The sequence below is a fragment of the Dufourea novaeangliae genome, unplaced genomic scaffold (assembly GCF_001272555.1).
Source record: "Dufourea novaeangliae isolate 0120121106 unplaced genomic scaffold, ASM127255v1 scaffold21, whole genome shotgun sequence".
Lineage (NCBI taxonomy): Eukaryota > Metazoa > Arthropoda > Insecta > Hymenoptera > Halictidae > Dufourea > Dufourea novaeangliae.
Window position 1 is genome coordinate 7,267,876 of NW_015373910.1, and position 15,688 is coordinate 7,283,563.

At 36.2% G+C, this 15,688-nt stretch overlaps 3 protein-coding genes across 3 annotated transcripts; 1 reads left to right on the forward strand and 2 right to left on the reverse strand.

The window, feature by feature from the left end:
• Window positions 1-541: 541 nt before the first annotated feature.
• Window positions 542-5,098, reverse strand: LOC107194054 (serine/threonine-protein phosphatase 6 regulatory ankyrin repeat subunit A-like). Its single transcript, XM_015583619.1, has 15 exons — window positions 5,072-5,098; window positions 4,365-4,750; window positions 4,053-4,245; window positions 3,732-3,921; window positions 3,413-3,659; window positions 3,225-3,339; window positions 2,840-3,150; window positions 2,560-2,767; window positions 2,316-2,480; window positions 1,885-2,243; window positions 1,657-1,811; window positions 1,305-1,583; window positions 969-1,213; window positions 726-855; window positions 542-654 (listed from the first exon to the last, which is right to left on the reverse strand). The coding sequence occupies exons 1-15, from the start codon at window positions 5,096-5,098 to the stop codon at window positions 542-544; spliced, it is 3,123 nt and encodes a 1,040-aa protein (XP_015439105.1).
• Window positions 5,099-8,192: 3,094 nt separating this feature from the next.
• On the forward strand, window positions 8,193-13,976 carry LOC107194005 (protein MMS22-like). Its single transcript, XM_015583560.1, has 20 exons — window positions 8,193-8,407; window positions 8,481-8,615; window positions 8,680-8,833; window positions 8,970-9,155; window positions 9,231-9,344; window positions 9,415-9,612; window positions 9,691-9,938; window positions 10,006-10,103; window positions 10,175-10,350; window positions 10,435-10,593; window positions 10,661-10,889; window positions 10,964-11,192; window positions 11,268-11,364; window positions 11,441-11,635; window positions 11,710-11,883; window positions 11,954-12,307; window positions 12,382-12,584; window positions 12,652-12,840; window positions 12,969-13,022; window positions 13,928-13,976. Coding segments are annotated over exons 1-20 (3,408 nt in total). The 3' UTR covers window positions 13,929-13,976.
• LOC107194006 (high mobility group protein 20A-like) lies at window positions 13,330-15,529 on the reverse strand. The gene is made up of 7 exons (XM_015583561.1): window positions 15,296-15,529; window positions 15,026-15,169; window positions 14,750-14,933; window positions 14,291-14,570; window positions 14,127-14,208; window positions 13,826-14,041; window positions 13,330-13,597 (listed from the first exon to the last, which is right to left on the reverse strand). The coding sequence occupies exons 2-7, from the start codon at window positions 15,114-15,116 to the stop codon at window positions 13,461-13,463; spliced, it is 990 nt and encodes a 329-aa protein (XP_015439047.1). The 5' UTR covers window positions 15,117-15,169; window positions 15,296-15,529; the 3' UTR covers window positions 13,330-13,460.
• Between the last annotated feature and the right edge of the window lie 159 nt (window positions 15,530-15,688).

Sequence of the window (15,688 nt, forward strand, 5' to 3'; positions counted from 1 at the left end):
CAGAAGGCAGAAAGTATCTAGACGCGGTGGACGACGGTCACTTCAGGTCACTTATAATTACGGTAGTGATATAGATAGGCCAGTTTTGTGTTTCTTCGTGAAAACCGTGAATACAGTAACTGCCTGTAATTGCTTATTCATATTTTTCCAAGCCTATTTCTGCTTCTCTTCGTATTAGTATTGCTTAGTTACATTTAAATTTATATTATTTTGCATTTGCCAGAACCAAGAATTAACGATACTAATACATTTAAAAAAAAAGGACACTAATACGAAGAAAACGAACAATAGCATCAGAATATACAAACAAGCAATACTTATTTCTACGCACTTCTTTTAATCTGTACAAATAACGTCACTGCGTACAGAATATTCATTGCACATGTGTGTCTGACAGTGTCACGTGTCAAGTAATAAGACCAAGCTATACCGTGAGCTTGAGTTTAAAAAAATAAAATTCAAACCACCTTTCAGCGTCAATATTTACTTGAATAATTTACCGAGTATGAGACCCAAGACGGCCAAAGTGATATGACTATTGTCAGTAAAATTCGGAATCTGAACTGTGTTGCGAGTCACCGCTTCTTCCATTTAAATACACTTCTGACGTCTGTTGAATGGATGGTGAGTGTTGTGCCGATTCCCAGTGTTGACCTGCGCGATTATCGATTTGTTAAAAGTGTTTTTCATTGATATTGATAGAATTAAATGTACACAGAACGTACTGTGTGCAGCGAGTATAGTTGCCAAACAACGCGCCACGGCACGATTCGGAGCACAGGCCAATGCAGGAGTAAGGCCCTCAGCATCCACGGCTACGACACTTGCCCCCAATTGCAATAACCGTCTCGTTACCTGTCAAATGAAGTACCACATACACAGCAACTGATATTTCTCTGGTCCACATTATACGACACATTGCAAAAATTCAATTCACATTTCGATATTAACAGAATTTAATTGATTACTTTTACAAGCCCGTTTCTCGCTGCCAAATGCAACGGCGTCCTCTGTTGCTTGTTAGTCATGTTAATAACTGCTATTCGCTGCTGTTGAGTTTGCGAAAGATTTTCCCCGCTCGAATTCGTCGTGTCTATCCAATTTAATAACAGTGAAGCGGCTGCAGAATGTCGTCTTTGACACGCTAAATGTAACGCCGTGTTCTTATTGCAGTCGACTGCGCTTATATCAGCTTCCCATTCGAGTAACAATTCTGCCATTTAGAAAAATAATTATGAATATCAACAAACATCAGTGGAAATACGTTGCAAATTTTGTTTTTTTTTTAATTAAATGTAGCCTACCAATCACTCCACATTGGCCAGCCACAGCAGCACAGAGAAGCGGCGTTCGACCTAAATAATCTGCAGCCTCTATTCCAGCTAATTCCGGGCCGACGGAGTTCAAAATTAATCGTGCACACTCGATAGTTCCCGTGCTAGCTGTGATGTGCAAAGGCAGACGATCGCCCGGGCTATCTCTAAGTGCAGCAACTGCTTTACCGCCGAATTTATTTATCAATAATTCTAAGCAATCTATCGATCCCTGATAAACAGCACAATGAGCAGCGGAGAACGGATTACCTGTACGAAATGAAAAATGATTCATTGTTAATTTCATGAATGTAGTATTCGTTCGAAGAGAGAAAATATTTACCCTCCAAGGTATCGATTACATTCTGTTCTAGCAGATACTCGACGCAATTGGGATTCCCATTGTAACAGGCCCAATGAAGAACAGTACAATCCTGATCATCCTTTAATGTGGCCGCGACGGGATCTGCTTGGACCAGTGCAGCTAGTGCTTTTACTCTGTTGAAAGGCAAGAATCGAATAAAGTGAAACGACGGAGAACCCAGAGCTGGTATAATTTTTGTGAACCAACCTTCCACAAGCGGCGGCCAAATGCAATGGCGTTTTACCATTTGTGTCTTGCACCGCGACTTGCGCCCCATGCGATAACAACAACTTGACCAGCTGATGATCACGTTCGCTAAACACTGCTCGAAATAATGGCGTGTGTTTGTTTACATCTGGCAAATTACAATCGGCTTTATATTTCAAAAGTGAAGTGACGCACTCTGTATGACTGTTTGCCACTGCCAACGTCAGAGCAGTACGCTGCTTTGCGTCGTAACAGTTTACCACACTTGGGTCTTCTGCGTTTTCGAGAAGAAGTATCAGACAAGCATAGTAACCGGCGGCTGCCGCGCAGTGTATCGGAGTGCGTCTTCCAATGGAGTCCTACAAATAACGATAATCAGTGACCACGTTTCGATTATTAAAAATTCAGAATGATTTATGGTATGGTCGTACTTGAATAGAAACGAAAGCTCCGTGTCTTAGTAACAGTTCAACGCATTGTCGATAACCCTTCGAGGAAGCCAAATGTAAAGGGGTTTTGCCAGAATCCTCTTTGATGTTAGTGTTTGGAAATAATGGCAGCAGTAAACTTAATATTTTACTGTGTCCATAATACGCCTGTAAGGTTCGTATATTTAATAAGAAATTGTATCTTAATCGATAGAGGACATTGAAATATTAATTCTGTTAATCGTACGGCAAGATGTAACGGTGTTAACGCTGGTGGCGGTGGTTCTTCTTTTTCTGTGGAATTTGACAGCTCTGAGTTTATTTGCGGACAAGCTTCCAAAAGCGCTTCTAAAGCTGGCTGATTACCTCCAGCTACAGCGTAATGAATCGCGGTGAAGCCACGTTTGTCGCGTAAACGTGGATCTGCTCTGTGCTTCAGCAGATACTGCACGCATCTAGAAATGTGAAAGATTGGGGAGTAGTCTCTTCAATGTGTTATAGATTCGTTCAAACGTCGAAACACTCACTGAGCACCAGAATCGGTAGGATTCGATGCTGCCGCTAAATGCAGAGGGGTTGCACCATCTATGTCTTGTGCATTCGAATCACTTCCGAAACCGACCAATGTAAAGACGCAAAGATAATGTCCCTGACTGGCAGCGTAATGAAGCGCCAACCTATTGTCATTATCGGTTAATCGAAAATTAGCTCCGCTGGACAATAATAAATCTAGACAAACCACAGATCCTTTAAATGATGCTAAATGCAATGGTGTACTACCACCAACGTCTCTGGTATCTATACGGCGGCTGTCGACTTGTAACAATTTCCTACAGACCTGTAATTTATTACAAAAATGTTAAGTCTCGCAGGGAAAGTCTCCTTCGAATTTTCAATATCGAAATATTCTACCTCTATATGTCCTGCTAGGCAACTCAGGTGCAATGGTGTACGTAGCTCAGCGTTGCGGGCTGCTGGCGAAGCACCGTATTCTAGCAAAGCTGTCGTTAAACATTCGTGACCGAACCTATAGATAAATTAATACGATACAGAGACTCAATCGGTGATACAAGAAATTACTATCTCATCGTAATATCTACCAGGCAGCTATATGCAGAGCAGTATTTTTAATTTTATCCTCAGTGTCTGGTGACGCTCCAGCATCCAGTAGGCTTTTCGATCGCGTAAATGTCCCGTGGATTGCAGTCATATGTAAAGGCGTGTGTCCATCTTTCGAACGGACGTTGATCTTTGCACCAGCTTGTAAAAGTACGTCTAAACACTGAACACCATTTGGGCTAGCAGCGGCGATGTGTAGAGGAGTTTGTCGTTGGTAGTTCACAGTCTCTGTTCAGGTAACCGCTGGTTATAAAGCCAGTGAGATAACATTACGCTTAATACATTAGTAAATCATCTCACCAATGTTTACTCCTTTAGAAATCAACTCTCTGGCTGCTTCTGCGTTGCCGTTTAAACATGCAATGTGCAGAGGTGTGTTTCCATACCCGTTTTTCGCTTCGATGTCTGCTCCAGCTTCGATTAATATGTGCATGCAATCCGCTTTACCGGAAGCCGCAGCCGCGTGTAATGGAGTGTACAAATCTCGGTCCTTAAATGTAAATAAACGTGCAACTACAGAAACGATTACAACAGTTGAATATTTTTATGCTAATCTTCAACGTATTAAAAGTGTTTCTTTGCATTGTTTCCATTAGAGTTAATGAATTGTAGATCTCTTACTTTAACATTAACATCTGCTCCTTGAGTTATAAGTGTCTTCACAATATTATCGTGTCCCATAAATGCTGCGAAATGTAAAGCCCTACGATTTTTTCTATCGTAAGCATTTATTACACAGCCAATTCGAATCAAATACTCTGTCATTTCTAAGTGTCCGTTATAGGCTGCATGGTGTAAACTTGTTCTACCGCCTCTGAAAAGTTTCAAGGATTTGTTAATGCTGCCACATAAATATTGTAGGAATAGAAAAGAGAACAAGAAATGGATAATAATTACGATAGTAGCATTACTAGAAGTATCGAAGGCACAAACCTGTCAGCTACATTAAGATTTCTTAAGTATGGGACTATCAGTTCAGCACATTGTAGAGCATTATTCGCTGCAGCTACATGTAAAGGGGCCTGCCAACTGCGATCCCTGATACTGACATTAGCCTTATGGTGTAACAGAACACCTACTACATTATGATTCCCTGAGCAACAGGCCCTATGCAATGGGGTCAACCATTTCTTATCCTTAGCATTTACAGCAGCTCCATGCAACAGAAGCATTTCTACAATTGTTGCATCTCCCATGTATGCAGCTGCATGGAGGAGAGAACGTTGTTCTGAATCCTCCCAACTAGCATCTTCTTTTTTAGATAATAATGCTAAAACTTCTTCCACGTCTCCAAAAAATATAGCTCTCAATAGGGGAGGCTGTAAAGTATATCACATCCATGAAAAGAAATTCTAGTACCTAATAATGATAAGAAAACACTGCAGAAAGATCATAAAAATAACTACTTTATGCTTATGATGCTTACAATTATTTCGTATTAACTGGAATTTTCGAAATTTCGTTATATTTAAATAATTAATATGTATAAATATAATGCAAACGCTGCTATTTCGTTCCTGAAAAATCAAATGGAATCCAACGATTGACACATGAGTCTAACCTCCGGCTTTGCGCTTTGATTACCGTATAGTATGACGGTTCGAAGAAATGCATTTACCGAACGAAATAAAAGGACATACCCCATCGTATAATTCCTGCACGTTCATGATTAACCAGTTTCTTGATTCATACAAATACGGGGATATTTATAAAAAAACACAGTTACGGGACCGTAAAAACTGACATAGTGTGTGATTCATACTCCAACACGCACGGTCGGGTATGTTACTTTCATTTTTCCAGTGGACAATCCTCTTCGAAGCGTACGATCGACGTGAGGCCGTTGTCTTAGATTAACAGCGGCATTGTTTGTGTGAAAATAACTATCAAAATATGCATAATAATCCTATCCTCGAGTACAAACAGCAATGGCTATCTTCTCACGGTGCACTCCATCTTTGTTTCTGTCAAGTTATCAGGAGCTTGTAAACAGATGAATATAACATATACCCATGCACCGTAATCGCGCGAAAATTAAAGGCGTATTGATCATTTTGGGCTGATACTTAACGTCCTTAATTTGATTAAATTAACAACGAAGCATTACCATAAGCCTTCATTTTAATTTCCATTGATTTCCATCGTATCCGGATTGAGGATAGATTCGTAAAGGATGAAGGATTCGAATTAGTCTCCAGACGGTACATTCACTTTATCCAAACTTTTCAATCATTTTTATTAAATTTAAAATAAATCAACCTAAGGTGTACAATCCGTAAGTCAATTGTAAATGAAGTTTCCCACTTCAAATTTAATTCTTCTCGAGAAATATAATCACGTGAAGTGATAAGTTCTTATCTTTCGTTTGTTTCCTGTTACGCTACAAACAAATAGAAAAGCTGTTCACTCTGCAACGACAGCATTGAGTGAAAAATGTATAACCATATACTTGACCCATCTCAATGTTTAAAAGAAAAGAAAAAGGTTAAAAAAGATTTGAAAAACACGTTCCTTAGTGTATCGCCACCGAATGTAAAATTCTCTTTCAGTTCTGGGAACCTAAAGGTTCAGGAAAAAACGATAAAAATCACAAACTATTTTCCTAAACCATGTCCTATTCAGCCGTTACCAATGAAGACTCGTTATTTCCGGACCGGAAGTACCTCTCAGGTGAAGGAAAGATTCTTTGTTCTTCTAATTAGTATGGCATGAAATATTAATGAATGCATATATATTCATAGTAGACGAGGTGGCTAACCCCTGGATCAGTTTATACCATAATCATTCGTTTCATTCCGGACGAGCCAAGGGATTACAATGATATTTTGATGATTCGTTACTTGGACGATCAGATCTTGGAAGTTAAAATTGCAGGAACTGTTCGAATCCATTTGTCGTTTCCCAGAACCGTTAACTTTGGAGACGTTCCTCTGGGTCGAGCGTAAGTTTATTGTTCGTTGACCTGAAAATTCCTATAATCAGCGTAATTATCCATTATTTAAGGGCTTGCTATAAAATTCCGATATGTTCTTACGCAGAGAAACAATTTTCATTCGCTATCTTACCATCCAAGGAAGACCCGTGTGTCGACATCTATCCACGATGGGGTAAATTCAAATGTTCCGTTTGTCGACTGTATCGACAGGATAATAATTTTTTATTCGTTTTTTAGGCTATGTCAAGCCAAACGAGAAACCAATAATAATAATGGTGGTCTATAGACCCCTGCGATATATCAGCATGAATTTTCAAATTCGTATATTCATTACCGATTTGTGTAAAACTCCGTACGTTATCAATTTCTGTGCCTGCACTCGACCAGGACTTCTGCGGTGAGAACAGTAACAAATATTAATTTTTTAATTGAAAAAAAGATCGAGAATGTGCCAATTTTTTTAGGGAATTGCTGGAGAACGTTGAGCCGGAAACGGAAAGTGAAATACAACGGACAAAAATTAGCGCCATTTCTCATAAAAAAATAAAACCAATTTCCCTGCGAACAAGTACATCGAAATCTGGTACAAAAATGCCTACGCCGGTGGATACGAGCTTTGGAAAAAGTTTTTTAAACGAGTGTGGTTACTTTCCTTTATTTGCACTGCATACTGTTAATTGCACGTTGATTTCAAACATTCAAAAACCATGCAATGAACACGAGTTAAAAGGTTTTGAATTTTGAATGTAAATTTATGATTATCCGAAGAGAAATCGAATAATTTTTATTTTCTTAGGTCCCCTGAATGTATGCATGTCTCAAGTTATAAAGCAAAAGACTGAAAAGCTGAAAGAATTTTTAACAAAAGCAGAGCTTTATCGGAAGCAGAACGAAATGGCGATGATTCATCATAAACCGAAAGTAAATTATGGAACACGTGATTTTACCGAGAATCAGATACTCGAGATAAAAATACAGAGAGAACAAGAATGGAACGATTATAAATATTCGATGAAAACTCATAGCCCTGGAGAAGATCTATTTGAACGACAAAAAGCTAAAAAGATAAAGCAAAGGATCTTGCGAATGTCTCACAAAGTTCATATTTTTATCAATTATAAGACGTCTCTATATAGTTTTTCAAAAGTTAATTTCTTTATGAACTTATTTTTAGTATCCAAATACAATTTCGACGACGCCTGAGAAGCAGCAACCATTTCTACACTATTACAATATAATGCCCTTTCTTCAGGCAGCTAGAGGGATAATTTTAAGGAATCGCTTATTAAAAGTGCTTGAAAAATTCAAGGATTTGACGCCGGAATCACTTATTGAAACTCAAGAATCACTGATAAAATATGAATTATAATGAAATAAAATACTAAACAACTAAGGTCGTGATACGTCGATATGAAATCACAAATTACGATATGGTATCCTAAGTTTGTGGTTAAAATAAAATAAAATATATTCGACTACATTCTATTGATGATTTTGTGTATTGTAAATGTAATCTGATTAACCAGTAGAAATGTAACAATTTAAGTTTGAATTGTTTTTCTTTTTGCAAAACTCAAGACTACATTTTGTAGATGGCACTTCTATCGGTACCGCCAAAACTTAGGAAAAAGCGTCTGCTTTCTCCGCAGGGCAACAAATATTATGGCTAAGAATGTAGGTATTTCTATATAAATTCAATGTAATTTACCATTTATGCTGTTTATTAATCCCTGATTTCAGGTGCAGGAAATGTGTGTTACGATGTTTTATTAAAAGACGAATTTCTGCTCAATGATTTGTCTCTTGTACCCAATAATATTGTACAGATGGATTTGTGTTTCACATTTAATTGCAATGGAAAGGTGAACTTCAACGATTGGGAACTAAGTAAAGAAAGTTTGTTTTTGCGAGGCGAGGTAGAGAACGTTCTCTATCCGCAAGATGATACTCCACTGTCTGATGTGGACATGAAACTTTTTGATTACAATGTGCCTGCGTCCATAGGCATATTGGATTTAAAACATTATGTCAAATGCATGGGGTAAGAATTTTTGCTTTGCTCCAATACCAAAACTATTCTCATTTATGTTGACACTGTTCTAATATTTTTTTAGGATGCAATTGAAGATATTGAGCAGGCACGAGACTTACAATCAAGTTTTAAATTCCAAGAGAGATGATACAGATTTTTATTCTATAAGACGTATTGTGTGTGAATTTCTGTTGTACATTAGAATATATTTAAACAGGTGAGACAATTTATTCTTTAATCCTCTCTGATAAGTGTGTTGTTTTATAATACGAATTTTGTAGTATTAAATGGAATCTTCAGTCTTTGGAAATTATAAACGAAAACATCGAAGAAGAATTCAACAGATTATTTATTACCGTAAAAAATTTCCTAAGTAGGCTGAAAAATATTCCGGATGCCACGTTTCATTACGCATGTTCTAAGTTAGGCAATCAGGTTTGTGTAAAAAAGTATAATGGTAATATGAGAATTGAAATTGAATACAAAAGCTTTATGAGATCTAATTTATCACCCTTTATAGATCTTAAGATAATGTTAATGACTGTTTTATTATATTACTTGTATATTATAGTGTAAACAACCAGAATATCATATGTACCATATGCACATAGAGTTACGATGGTTTTTTATTTCGTTGGTGTACACACGAAGTCTATATTGTCAGTATTCAATGGAGAGTCAGTTGGATGAATTTGAAAATATTCAAGGAACGATTATCAATGATCTCATTTATATATCGCTAAAGATATTTGAAACAGTAAGTTTGTCTATTAGAAAGATTTGAATAAATATTAACAAATATTTTCTACATGCGTCTTACCACATATTTCAGATGTCTTTAATAAACATGCAACAAAAAACTCCATATAATTGTACTTGCGTTCGTGAGTTATGGCTAATGCTTCAAATATTCACTGACAGCCTGTCCGACAGAATGAAAACAAAGGTATTAAACTTGAAGTTTAGTATGGGCATATTTTTAAAGCAATTTTTTCAAAAAAAATATATGTTTACAGACATTCTGGGGCTACGTAAATGATAGTATTAATGGATTATTAAACAGTGGGGTGTTTAGCAGCCAACCAGAATCTTTGTCCTACGCCTTAGCACCTTGCAAAAACTCTGAATTGTTCTGTTTATGGATAGTTCATAATCTTACACTTTTATATGGGTATAATATCGACGGGATATATTTAGGCTCCAAATGTTCAAGGGTATTTTCTGTTTTAACTTGTTTTCTTTATTATTGCCAAAGTCTACGAAATTTCAACGATTTATTTGTATTTTCAAAGATTAGACCGAATTACGAGCAGCTGGAAAAAATTTTGAAAACCTATATCTCGAAAGGCGGGAAGGACGGCGACAGAGACGAAATTGACGAAGAATTACGTGTGATGATTCCCCTATTAAATACCATTGTTACTAATTGGTGGCAGCCACGAGTGTCAATAATTTCCCTTCTCTGGGACTGTTTTCATAAAAGATTAGGCGAGCCATTCTTGTTACAAACATCTGGACCTTGGACTTTGTCAGTTGAAAAGTAAGGGAACAATTTGTGTAACTGTATGTTTATTTCTTTGATGATCTATAAAGAATATTTCGAATAGGAAGACTGCTATGGATATCCTTAAGCAAGTAAGGGACCGAATAAATAACGCAGAATGTGTTAAAGAATCTAGTTATGGAATGTTTTTACGTTTTCTTGGTAAATATGCTTCTGTATAAACACGTTATATAGAATGATACCGATATATTAATTTGAAAACTACATTACAGGATCGTTCTTGCAGATAAACTATAGCAGCAGTGATACAAAGCATTGGAATCAAATTAAAGGTCGAATCTATTCGAAGTTTTCTAAGAGTAAAGTACAAGAATTTTCAGTAACAGGCTTGTACAATTTCATTTCCCTGTTTCTAACATTAGCGGTTACTGCAGACACTATAAACGTAGTAAGTTATGCATAAGATCTTGAAATCTTTCAAATATTCTTGCGCTCTATAATAAATTTATTATGGTCTCTGCTTTTTTCACAGTGTTCAGTAATGTTAGATCTTCTACCACCCACAAAAGAATACAACAACGATACCAGTAAAAGGTGTAGCTTAATTTGGAAGGGAAAATTGGCTATTCTACTTCTGTACAGCGAACTAAATCTTAATTTTACAAACGTAGCAACTAGCTATATAGACACGGTATAATATAAAGTTCATATTTGATAAATTCTGTATGTTCATAGGACTAATTTAATTGTATTTTCAGGTGAATACAATAAGTTGTCGTAAAGATGATACTTCCCGGTCGATGATGATCAATTTCGTGGATGTATTGAGTATAATTTTGTCGTCTAGCAAAATAGAATTAGAAGAACACTTGCTACTCGGTGGTTGGATAGATCGGTACTTAGTCGAATGTTCGAGTAAAATGGTCGGGACATTAACAAAAGTACTTATTAACGTTTTTCAGAAATGTGTTAACGTTTCTAATTCAGGTTCGTTGTTTCTTTTATTTTTAAACAACCCTTACCCATTTTGTTTTAGTTTTTTTTTTATTTGTTAAGTGTAGATGGAGTAGGAAGAATGTTAGACGCTTTGTGGTGTTATGTTGCATGTAGAATACGACAACTTGTTTTCGACCCTGTACTTACTAGTGATCATTATCGGGATGTCTCAAAACTTGCTGTGTTATTTACTTTGGATGCTCTGAGAAATCCTGTGATAGCAAAAAAGCACAAGCATTCGGCTATGTCTTTGTTTCAGCACTTTGCATCTTCGTTGATTGTAAAAAACATTAGGTACCATTATCGTATACAGTTCTATGTTAATGTTACAATTAAGAAATATCTTGTTTAAAAACCATTCGCTTGCAGAATTACAAGGCACTACTTAGTACTGATACTCGAAGATAAATCAGCAGTCGAAGCTCTAAAAAAGGAAATAAAAAATTTCGACACAATACTTGTACAGGTGACATAGAAAATCAAAACTCCTATGGAAATTATTGTGAACGATATGGTGTTTATACATTTTCGATGAATTTCAGGCGTGGATTAAATGTTCCATTATAGGTCATGATACAAACGGAGTTGAAATTAATATTATACAAGATTACATATTGTCGCTCGGTGAAATACAACAAATGTTTGTAACGCATCAGGATATTCAAGAATTTCAGAACAGTAACGAGTCTATTTTAGTGTTCATGATGTATTCTATGAAGAAACGAAACACTTTAAAAGTTAGAGTTTAAAGAAATACTTTAAAGATTCAGAAAATATAAAATATATATAAATTATTAATCATCTTTTCCAGACGGAACAAGAACGAATTCAGTATGATGCAAAATGGAGATCATATTTTAATCACTTGGAAAAATGGATCCTTGCACCAATTACAGAAGAAACTAAAGACACAGAATTAGCTTTGTGGATATACAGATGTATCGGAACATTAATTCTTTGTAGTTCGACAATGTTGTATTCCAAAGTGAGTAAAACTTAATGTATTTGCAAAGTGTTTTAATCCGAGTATTGTGCTAATCGAATTCTTCTTTAAGAACCAACCGAATAACATGTTCAAAATGTTACTGAACAAAGCTATTCTTTCATCCGACCAATTGTTTTTGAAAAATCTGGGCAAGAAGACATTTTCCATGATACTTTTGGGAACAGAGGCTCTCAATGTTAAAAGCAATATATCGCTTCAAATACTGATCAAAGACCTCTTTGATCAATACATGCCGCTCTTGATAACTCCCGTTAATAATACAAATAACTTTAAAGTATCCGATTCGTTGTTAAAGTGCTTTAAGGATGGAAACGCAGACTTTATACATTTAATGTTTGAAATATTGATGACAAATTTTCTTTCCATTTCAAGTGACAACACGATGCACAAACATTTTTATCTAGTAAGTACTATTCCCTTTTGGTTTTATATGGTTCTTCTAAATTATATTAAACTTCTGTATATTTTCTAATGCAGGTGATGATATTCCTGCAAACTCTACTGAAAGGAGGAACAGATTACGCCAGTTATGTAACAGAATATATTATTTTAATTTGTACGCCTTATATTATCAGCGGATACGTAAGAGTTCACGAATCTCATCCCCACAGGCAACATGCTATAGATTTTATGAAGCATGTTATCAGAAGTCCATATTACAAAGAAAGCCATATTTTACAGTCAGTATTATTTTTAATTTGTACAACATATTTTAAAGTTATATTTTAAGAGAAGGAATCATTTCAGGGAAAAGTTCAACAATGTCATATCGAGCACTGTCCAAAAATCAATTATAACGAATCAGCACAATACTTTTGCATTTCTGCGATCGATTTTATCGGTGAAGATTGAAATAGTACACTCTCTATCGCCCCTTATTAAACGTATCTTAATTGATTCGGAGCGGAATCGTCGCCCGAACACGGCATCCTTAAGGTGATATTCCGATAAATATACAGGGTGTTTCAAAATAATTTCGACTCCCGGAAATGAGGGATTCCTCGGATGATTTAAACACCTTTTTCCTTAGCGAAAATCTTGTACGAACATTACATATATTTCAGGTACTCCTGGAATCAGCTTGAAACCGCTATGAGAAACGTAAACGGGAACCAGTAGTAAGTTTAAAAAAATTTATTAATAAATAATCGGCAGTACCACGAAGATACTTGATCGTATTATGCTACATGTCCAGTGTCTATATTTAAATTGTATAAACATATAGCTGTGCATCTGTGTACATATCTGTATGAAATTATATTTTATAAATGATACTCACCTAAAGCAATAATGCACGAATAACTAAGACCCAGAAAGATAGTTAATGTTATATACGATACAGATATGTTATATAATTTGTCAAGCTACAGGCATATGTAAATTTCATCGATTCAGAAATGATCGTACCTGCTTCGGGGGGGGGGGGGAATGAATTGTATTTTACAAAGTATGTAAAAAAACAAAACAACGGTCGTTTTTTCTTTCTATTTTCGATGCGAGTGTCTTGACCGATGATGCTTCAACGACGTAGTAGTTGTACTACCGGGGGGCGATCGTCATCCAATTAATTCAAGGCGAGAAACTGCGCCACGCAGAGCACTCCGTAAAGACTGTTCGGCGTTACCGTTTACCAATGACTCTAATCGTTCGACATAATTGTCGATATTTTGTAAGGTTGCACCTTCGTGTGTGCCTAAAATTGAATAATCGCTGTCATTACCTCAAGATTAATTAAACAATTAACCTAACTTCGGAGATCGTAACCGTTATTTAAACCAAAATCGACGATGTAGTCCACAATTGCAAAATATTTATAACTGTAGCAAGGAGAAATAAAAAGTCAGCACAGCCTTCGACTTGGTTTAGACAGTGATTACTGTCCTTCAGTATCTCATTCTTTAAATTTATAGTAGAAAATAACCTGGAAGAGGCACCGTCGCGAAACAGCCGGCTAACTGCGAACGTAGGGAATCCAAGTGACGTTGTAAAGCTTGATTCGTCGTGCGTTGTTGATTTGTTTCAGATTCCAAACGATTTACAGCTGCGTACAGACTGTCCACGTGCCGTTGAAGAACAGCATTTTGTGCCTCATAGTCGGATGTAGCTTTTCGTAATTGCCGTAGTTCTGCTTCGCATGCTGCAACACATCAAGGATCATTGTAAATATATATCAAAGACAAATGACTTTGTAAATATGTTATATGTATACACGTTTCGCTCACCTTTATTGTGATCTAAAAATTCTTCTGTAAAAATTGGAATATCGAACCCTGTGAAATCATTGTCTTTTTCCTGTTGAATATCCTAATAAAAGATGATATACGTTAAAGAGACAGTGAAAATAATCCATTAAATGATAAATAATAGAAAAAGGAAAGTACAGTACATTTTGCTCAGGATTCACATCAGTCCCGTTTCTTTCCTTTTTACTTTCTTGCTGCTTCTCCAAGGACTGTTTTTCATTGAACAAACGGTACGCCTCTGTTTGCTTATAATCGCTGAATTCACGATTATAACGTTCTTTGTCTTGCTCTGCCGCATCTAAGTACTGCTGTTTCTGGTCAGCTGGTAATGAACTCCACTCTGACGCAAGAAGCTTTGTGATTTCAGTAAATGATAGATTTGGATTATCGCTCCTTACTTTTTCTCTTCGATCGTTTAAGAACCTATATTATAATTCATTAACAGTTCCAAATGAAATAAAAATTTTATTGAACTATATACTAAATTGACTTTTGATAGTTGTGCATGCTATGAACGCATGAAACCTACAGTCTAATCATTAATGCATCTTCCCTTAGATCCTTTGTACCTGTACAATATTTTAATGGCATGCAAACCATACCTAAAGTATCCAGTGAGTGGTTGCTTTGGAGCAGTTGCATCTCTTGGAGCTTTCTTACGTTTTTTCGATCTATTACTTGTACTAGTGGTATTGCTTACAATACCAGAATTTGTATTATTCTTCTTCACACCATTGTCGCATATAGAATCAGGAGCTTTATCTTCTGCACTTACAGGTGATTTATCTAATAAACGAATCATTACTGTGAATACTATTACAAGTAACAAAAGTGAATACTATACACATGTATTTGAAGATTAACAAAATTCAAATCACTTCTATGTTCCTCAATTTCTCCGTTGAAAATTGGTTGTTCTGGCCCACCGTTGCTTTCAGGCACATCATTTACCAATGCACTCTCACTCATTTTTTACAGTGTATATTTCTATATATTTCACAACAATATTCCGTTGGTCTCAACTAAAATTCATTACCAATCTTGTTGAATTTTGTAGCAACGATCGTATATAGTGTTGCCACAAATGTCGCGTGAAATATGCTTACGGATTAAACTGAACACGAATTATCACAATATTTAATACTTACTGTGATCGATATATTTTTAAGCAACCAAACCCATATAGGTTTATTTAACGTTAGTCTATTAGGTTAAGCCGTGAATATGTTGACAACAAATCCGTTGCAATTGATTGCAAACCGGACGCTGCACTAGATCATGATCGGCGTCGCGCCGCGACACGTATTTTCCGAATAAATGTTAATTGTTTACAACAGAAACGATGTACAGAGAAAAATACATAATCATTAAACTTCGTTGGCATAAACACTAAAGCCGACTTCTCATGGAGAGATGTTCCGAGTGACGCTAATTCAAAGCTGATGCTTTTACCCGCTGAATTAAATACCCTAGATCTCGGGTCAAGGGATGTGCGCACATTTGACAAATGAATGGTAGCGATTCAAGTTGGAGTAGCTTTA